General features: G+C 40.5%; 1 protein-coding gene across 4 annotated transcripts; it reads right to left on the reverse strand.

Moving 5' to 3' along the window:
* Nucleotides 1–1,841: 1,841 nt before the first annotated feature.
* On the reverse strand, nt 1,842–8,025 carry LOC119317043 (probable alpha-galactosidase B). 4 transcript variants are annotated; one of them, XM_037591434.1, is made up of 14 exons: nt 7,767–8,025; nt 6,602–6,749; nt 6,223–6,480; nt 5,696–5,870; nt 5,478–5,539; nt 5,228–5,391; nt 5,015–5,112; nt 4,323–4,381; nt 4,110–4,244; nt 3,782–4,032; nt 3,549–3,708; nt 3,085–3,166; nt 2,966–3,010; nt 1,842–2,265 (listed from the first exon to the last, which is right to left on the reverse strand). In XM_037591434.1, exons 1-14 carry the CDS (start codon nt 7,853–7,855, stop codon nt 2,048–2,050), a joined length of 1,944 nt encoding a protein of 647 aa, XP_037447331.1. In that variant the 5' UTR covers nt 7,856–8,025; the 3' UTR covers nt 1,842–2,047. The 4 variants fall into 4 exon arrangements, 2 of the variants coding, with proteins under 2 accessions (XP_037447331.1, XP_037447332.1); XM_037591435.1 differs by having other exon boundaries at nt 2,966–3,007; nt 7,767–7,970; XR_005153493.1 differs by having other exon boundaries at nt 2,167–2,265; nt 2,966–3,007; nt 3,553–3,708.
* Between the last annotated feature and the right edge of the window lie 296 nt (nt 8,026–8,321).

The raw sequence follows: 8,321 nt of genomic DNA on the forward strand, positions 1-8,321 counted from the left end.
CCTGCCTGACGGCTGCCGCGACCGGCGGCGTGAGCGAGAGCGACGGGTTGGAGAGCCGGACCGGCACGGGGCTTTCTTGGGCTTGGGCCGTGAAGCTTCTCTACATGGGCCAGCCACTGGCGCCGCCCATTAGCACATATGTTTATTTCTTTTCTTCTAGAGCAACTAGTTTTCTTCGATAGCAAGTTGAGTAGCGTTCCTTCGAGAGCCTTCCAACGATTACATGGATGGGCTTAGAGCATGCCAATTAGCGCGTGCCCAACCGCCGCCACGTGTCTTCCTTCGAATTTTGTTTTTTATTTTATTTTTTCGCATGTGTTTTCGGCTTTTTAATGGTTTTGGGGTTTTTTTTGACTTTTCGGTTTTCTACCTGTCTTTCTTAGCTTTTTGACAAAAAAAATCAGAAAAAAGTTTTTTTTTGTGAGAGGCACGGTTTTGTTTTCGCGAGAGGCACGGTTTTGGTTCTGCGATGTAACTCTCGAAAACGAAAAAAATGTGGGGTTTTTTTTCACGAGAGGCACAGTTTTGCTTCCGCTAGCTCGGAAATGAAAAAAACGTTTTTTCTTCTTTTTTTTGTGAAAGGCACGATTTTGCTTCCGCGAGAGACATGGTTTTGTTTCCGCGAGAGGCATGATGATGCCACTCGAAAATGAAAAAAAAAATCACATTTCTCTTTTTTTTCGTAAGAGGTGCGATTTTGCTTCCGGGAGGCATGAATTTACTTTCGCTAGCCCGTGCCTCTCGGAAATGGCTACCAAAAAGGAAAAATACATGCTCCTAGTTCGGTTTTTTCCTGAAAATATGTTCATCAAAACCTATCAACATGGGATCTAGTTTTGAAGAACTCGACGCGAGGAATCCAACGGCGAAAACGGTTCGAGATTTGAACGCACAATTTACAATAAAACGTTTTGAATAAACGGATTTAGGAAAAAGGAAAAATTCATAGGTTGCGACAAGTGACGCACATGCAGCACGCCATTTGTTACAACCTGAAAAGGAGAGTGATCTTTGAAAGAAGTATTACTCAATTAGTGATTTCGCTTTTCTTATCTATCTACCTGCTGAAGATTTACCCCTAAATAATTTGCTGAAGATTTTTTTTTAATCTACTGCGGTATCTAGAAATTTTGAACAACAATAGTAGCTCAGCAAAACACGTCCAATCCTTCTAGTAAATGGGCTGCCGAAGTGTGCGGGGCTCACGTGAGCCATTTTATGCGGCCCTCTATATCAGAGAAACAACAAAACACGCCCAACCTTTCTAGTAAATGGCATACCGAAGTGTTCGGGGCTCATGTGAGCCATTTTATGCGTCCCTTCTATATTAGAGAATTTGTATCTACTCCGGAGCTCAAATGCCCTTGATGAACAGTAAAATCAAAAGGAAAAAAGGGTAAATAAATTCAAAGAATTCTGATTTTTTTGCCAAACTTTGACAAATGATTTTTGTACTTGCAAAGTTTATTATGAAGTAACATTCATGGAAATCGTGGCAAGAAAACAAAATCGATGTTGCAAAAATGCTATTTACAAAAGCATTTTGGAGTACTGATTTTTTTATGACTTCCACGAATGTCATTTTCATTATGAAAATTTGCAGGCACTCAAAACATTTGTTGAAGTTTGCACAACAAAAAATTCAGGATTTTTTGAATTATGTTTGCGAGATGCACCAGAAGAGACCAGACAGTCCGGCTCCTCTGTTGCCCTCTCCTCATTTTCTGCGGCCCTTCTATATCAGCGCATTTGAGTGTTTCATCATCCTGAGTTGATGCATAATTACTCAAACCCATCCCGTTCTAGCACGGGTACGGTTTGACGAAGGTCAACTCGACCGCTTTCAAGCACCGACCTTTTTCTTTTGAAAAGGAGGATGTACCCCCGGCCTCTGGGCGATGCTTCAAGCACTGACCTGGAAACGAACTACCCAATATTGTTCAAGGTTCACGCTGTTCAGGGTAGGCTTACATCATATCATATCATGGGATTGCGGTAGGCTCCCAAAATTATTCCCACCGTGACTAGTCTGGCAAACCTCAAGTCCTCAACACATGAGTTCGAACACCACGCAACCGTGTGGATTCACCGCCGCTGAGATCTCTTCCTCGACGAGACCAAGATTCCTCCCACTCCAAACATCACTGCAGCTGCACGAGTGTTTTCGTACGAAGGCTGTCCCAAGAACCTTTTCCAGGTCCGATATTCTCGCGGTTATCTTCCGGCTCACTGAGTCAAGGTTGAAGAATGCGAGGTAGATTTCCCCTGCGACATAAATAAAATATTAAACATCATGAACTACTTGTGTATTATCATGGAGGTTCATTCTGAAAGACGCGCGCGTAACGAAGAAGCCAGAAGTACCAGCACCCCAATCAGGTCTCAACGCAAAGAAATGTGCAAATAAACATTTGGAGACTGGAACACTCCTAACATAGTACTAGAATAACTAGAATATCACATAATCAGTGAGACGGGTTGCATATTCGTTAACGAAAATAGTATTATGGATCGGAGGGAGTGCCATTTTCGTAAACGCCAGCTTAGGGAAGGTAATATGTCCATGTTTTTGCATCACTGCTCTCTGAGCCCACATAAAATTCCACTCTACTCTTTTTCTTAAATTCCGCATATAAATGTTACGAGAATGAGTTACCACTATTAATATTACAACACAATTATTCGGTTATTTTGTTCTGTTTTCAGCTTACAAAAGATTACAGAACATGAATCTTATAACATAAAATTTCTGCAAACATTTCAGTTCTCTTCAGTTTTTCACTAATTTATATTTCCTGGGAAAAATAACTCAATTTCATTATTTTTAGTGCATAAACAAGACACTGTGTATCAATGAAGCTTAGTCTTCTAGAAACAGATCTAGCAAAAACGTTCACTCCTATCACAATTTTAAAGGATTGGATTCAGGATCTTCTGAGACTGTAGGATGTACATGATCACTAACCTTTACTTCCAGTTGCAATCCATGCACGAGCTCCAGTAATACCTACTGCATAGAGAATTGTGCCAACCATGTAATATTTTTACTAACCAACTCACAAAAAAGAATGATGTCATGATTACCTGCTTCCTTGCTGGATTCCACCGTGGCACATAATCTTGAATAGCTGCTCACAAGGTTACCCTTGTCATTCAGCTCCCACATCTAGAGAAATTTGACGCAAGACATGATGAGCTAGTTGCCATTCATTTAGTAGTGTAACCAGGACACAATATTAACTATAGAAAAAGAAAGCTGAAAAGTGTATTGATCTCCATGAACTTGTTTCAATACAACATTTAGTGCTAATTTACATAGTTGCATGGTTATGTGTTGGCGTTGTGAAACCAATATGTTACCAAAGCTGCCATGACAGCATAATATACTAAGGAACATTACGTATTTAACACATCAGCCAACAGAAAATGGGGTTTCGTGAGTAGTTTGTTCAAGTACTATAAGAACCTCTGAAAATCTAAAAAGAATTTCATCGGTCCTAATGAGAACAGGACTAGTTAGTATTGGGGCAAATCTATTTGATGTGTACCTGCCTTGCATGCCATTTGCACCTGGAGAACATGAGAAGCTTAACCTCTGAGGCAGTCCGCCGCCGACTAGCAGATGCATCCAAACAAGAATCATTAATGTCTGCAACTGCCAGATGGAACTTTGTTTGGTCTTCTTCCTTTTCATTGATATCATCATCCCTAGAACATATAGTGTGTGATCATACAAATTAAAACACGATTACTTCTCCATTCATAATTGGGTTGCACTTACGAGGCAAGAAGAGGTTTTGTTTTCCCCAAGCAAAATGAGACATTTTTGCCATTCTCTGTTTCATAGATCCTGCATATATGATCTGACTTCCCATCTTGTGGAAATACAAACCATCCATTAGCTTGGTCATTGGTGCAGGAAGTGAGACCCACGACCATGCCATCATGTTTTGTCGGGTTTACAGTATATTGAGGACTCAAGTGACCAGAATGTCTGGTATTAGAAGTCGTCTCACCATACACATAATGGAACTGAAAAAAAAACAGCTCGGCTTATTGACCATGTAAGTGTACATATTGTTGTAATAAGAATCCTAAAATGCAGGTACCTCCATGTTATTTTTACTGTAGTAATTTATCTTCAATAGAGTAGGATTCGTCATAATGCTGAATGTACTATTGTCGAGATGTCTCAGATCTCCTCCATATATGAGAGGCGACTTAGCCATTGACCAAAGTGTCATCTGCAAGGTCATATGAAAAAAAGATTTCAGTGGATAAAACAAAATGAAAAACAGGCATGAAAATCACCAAGTGCAAACCTGTGCTTTCTGTTCATCAAATGTAAGGTTACACGGCCTATGAGGGCCCTGATTGACACCTGTCTTATTAAAGGGAAAAAAAGGTATGTTAATAGTTATAAAACCACTTCATGGAACCAGCAATTTGTTCAGTACCACAGAAAATATCAGAACATCACATGAGTTGGAAAACAGCATCGATGTGTCACTGAGATGTGGCATCAGGCCCTACATATAAGCCTCACACTGGATATTTTCGAGTGTACACAATTTTGTGATGCTACAAGCTAATTTTCCTTTTTCAACGAAAACTAGTGCATAAGTTATAAGTTATAGTTCAGGAATTAAGATAAAGTTAGTTGAAATTTTTCAAAACTAAGTATATTGAATGAGACATGTCATATTCCAGGTATATTTATGAAGTTTTAAGACATGATTTGTCATCCTGGTCCCAATCGATGAAAACTAGCAAGCAGAGATACACATAATCTACAGTACCGATCCAATAGACGCAACTAAATATTGAGTTGGTGCAGAACAAAAAAGCAGCATGAGTAATGCTGCATTGTACAGTTCTTATCTAGCGTACTAAGACAATTATTTACAGCTTCTTCTTTTGGCAAGGTAAGTGACTTAGCATCTTGATTAGCAGCCACAGGGGGCAAGGGGAATCACAATTATTATGATAGTAAAGTAAAGATACAAATCGTTACCCGGATCAGTTAGCCAGCCAAATGGAAGCATGTCTAAATCTGGCCAAGATTTTCCTCGTAATCCAGTGGCCCCGATCTTATTCGCAGCAGCGAAGGCACTGTGCGCAATATGCAAACAAATAAGTTCTTATTTACCAGAGAATATTAAAAAAAACTGAATACAGAAATAAGGAGTATATAATGGATATACAGAGAATATCTGTTTTGATTTACCTTGACACAGTAAAATGTGAACTAACATCTTTCCAGTTGTCCCAATCATCTCCTGTTATCCTATACATATTAACATGTTCACTGATGTTTTCAGCTAATGGTACAGTGACTTCAGTTCCTGGTGAGATGGACAGTACTATTGGGCGGTCAAGCTCTTGCAGGAGCTGCAATGGGAGAATCAACTGATTCTGAAGGTGCACCAATTTCAACGGGACTTGTGTAATTAACTCTAGGATGCGAAGTTATTTACCTGCGAAATAGTTATTACTTCTTCCGGGCTATAATCAGTACCGAAGATACAATCAACCTTCACTGCAGGAATGGTACATATGGAATAATCTCGTCAAACTCAAGTTATGTCAACGCTTAAGAAATGTCAACTACTCCCAAGGTGGGAGCTCTCTACCATACCATATTGTCACAAGGATCATCTAACTAGCGAAAAGTACAGATTTAGAAATAGCATACCAAAATCAACACCCCAATCCGCATACTGTCGGTAAAGAGATCTTAAGAAGGCCCGTCCAGCTCCAATATTCGTATTTACACTCATAAATCCATGTGGCATCCATGCACATGTTTTATGGGTCAGGCCAATGTCACGAGCTGCCCATTGCCGACCGTTCTCTACATAGGGTTTTCCCTGAAAAGGATAAGAAGACACCACATTAACAATAATAAATGAAGTTCTATGGCATTCTTTGAAGTACGCAGAAAATGATTTATGGACAACAATAGATGCTCTCCTAAGGACAGCATCATTTGACAAAGCACATTAGTGCCTCCTTTTAATAATATGTCTATAACAGTATGGTAGATACAGTATGATAGACCCTTGAAATCCATGGAGGTATCATATCTCTTCATTTCATTTCACAAATAAATTTGTAGATTGCAACGCATGGTCAAGAATTGTCATTTGTCTTCTGTTACAGTAACAAATAATTCTGAAACAACAATATTTGTAGTATAATAGCAATTCAAAGGAGGCATACCGTCTCAATATCCAAGATGGGTGTGTTCGCATTAACAGCCTGTGTACTTATTCCTTTCATTAAATGGATGCCGAATTTCAAGCCCATCTCATGAACCTTATTGGCAATTTGACTGAACCCTTTATCATATTTGGATGATGGAAATCTTTGGAGGTCAGGAAACGGTCGACCCCACTCATCAATGTTGTCAAACCCATACGAATCTGTATATGCCCCATCAACATACCTCCGGTACCACAGGTAATCAATAACTGCATACTACCAGTAGATAACAAACAGAAAGTTAATCAGAATTATCGGTGTTCATATTCTCTTATGCCATTAAGTACCAAGTAAAAGAATTCTGGTTTCGCAAAAAAAAAAAAAACTGGTAGACAACCTGATATCCATGTGGTAGTAACTTTTCTGCCAAAATCTTTGCATTTTGCAAGTATGCATTTTCATCAACCGTCCAAGAAAAAGAATCATAGGAATTCCATCCTCTTGGTGGTAGTTCCACATGTTGTTCATTTGCCTCAGATGTAACCCTGAAAATGTTCAGTATGAACTAACTGGAGTCATTTCTCTTCAGTTTATAGTCTGTTTGGCTGTCACACGATTAAAAAGTATTGTCCAAAGAGAATATTTTCTTCTCAACACTTATCTTGTAAACGGTCTTATACTCCCTCCGTCCGGAAATACTTGTCATCAAGATGAATAAAAGAGGATGTATCTAGATGTATTTTAGTTCTAGATACACCCCTTCTTATCCATTTTGATGACAAGTATTTCCGGACGGAGGGAGTATTAGTTTACAGAGGGAGTACTTGTTTCACATTCATACAATTATGTTACTTTAGACTGGAACAGAAATGAGTAGACAACAACGGAGAAATGTATATGGCGTTAATTTATTTGAATAATCTTCTAGAAAGTCATTAATAAATGCAAGGAGGAATAATGCGACATAAATAAACAGAGGTGAAATCTTGATCAACAGGAGCAAACAGACTGTGTCAGAGAAGAAGAAACATTCACATATCAGTGATGCAGCCATCCTCCTTTTCTCCATAATCTCCTAAAAGAAAACTGCAGGAGCTTTATAACCAAAGTGGTATGTGGCTTAGGATCATTTAGGATCTGCTTTTTCCCAATTTTGTTTTTGAGCCGGAATTGGTGTCCCACATGTTGTGCTAAATTATTCCATATCATGGCACAACACAAAACCGAGAGATGTATTTCCCTACTGTTTTTCGTTAAAAAGGAGGAAGAGAGATTTGAAGCCTATAATAATCTAAGAACAACACAATCTTGTCGACAATCAGATGCGCAGTAGGAAATCTCGAATCAACCCAATAATAACCGAAGGGGGCGTACACTAGAGAGCTCTGGAAATATTTGGGACCCAAACAGAAGAGAAAGCATTCCGCCTAAAAAGATGCTAGTTGTGCGGGAGTGTCACTCAGATGCGGCGAAATAAATTAGTAAAACACGCAAGAAACGCCACGAAAAGCGCATCGTTCTGACGCATCCAGGTTACCGGACGAGATGGGAGCCGCACTGACCAGAGGCAGAGGAAGATGACGAGCGCGCGCAAGAGGAGATGGCCACGCCATGGCGGCGGAGAAGTTGGAGCTCCCAGTCCCAGTTCCATGCCAAACCTTATGGAGGTGAGCTGAGCAGAGTGGAGTGGAGTGGAGAGGCACAGGCGGCACGGTGGTGATGGACGAGCGATGATTGATGCAGGTGGAGGTTGGGAGTTGGGACTCCCTATGGTGGGGCACAGAGGGAATGTCGTGTCGTGCTGCGCGATGCGGTGTGGTACGTGTGCCGTTCCAGGTGTGAGAATTGTGGCGTGTATGGTGCATGTGATGTAATTTGGGTCTGTTTGGTTGTTGAATTGCATTGAAATTTAGGCTGATATGAACCTTTACAACATCTCCCAAGCAGGCTCGTTAGGAGGAACGGTAGAATCAGCCGTTTCCTCTCAGTTAGGCTCGTCGTGTGTAGGGGAGGGAAACGCGGCGTCGAGCTCATGCTAGCAGAGGGATGGCGCAAACTCGCGTGTGTTTTCGTAAAAGCGGTGGGAGGAATTGGGTCACCTCTTGCCGAATCGGTCA

This window comes from Triticum dicoccoides, chromosome 6A, assembly GCF_002162155.2.
Source record: "Triticum dicoccoides isolate Atlit2015 ecotype Zavitan chromosome 6A, WEW_v2.0, whole genome shotgun sequence".
Taxonomy (NCBI): Eukaryota; Viridiplantae; Streptophyta; class Magnoliopsida; order Poales; family Poaceae; genus Triticum; species Triticum dicoccoides.

Coding starts and splice junctions, on each gene's coding strand:
- LOC119317043 (XM_037591434.1), bottom strand. CDS start 7,855: ATGGAACTGGGACTGGGAGCTCCAACTTCTCCGCCGCCATGGCGTGGC. Junction 5,392..5,477: donor AAGTAATAACTATTTCGCAG/GTAAATAACTTC, acceptor CTCCCATTGCAG/CTCCTGCAAGAGCTTGACCG. Junction 5,113..5,227: donor TCACATTTTACTGTGTCAAG/GTAAATCAAAAC, acceptor TATTGCGCACAG/TGCCTTCGCTGCTGCGAATA.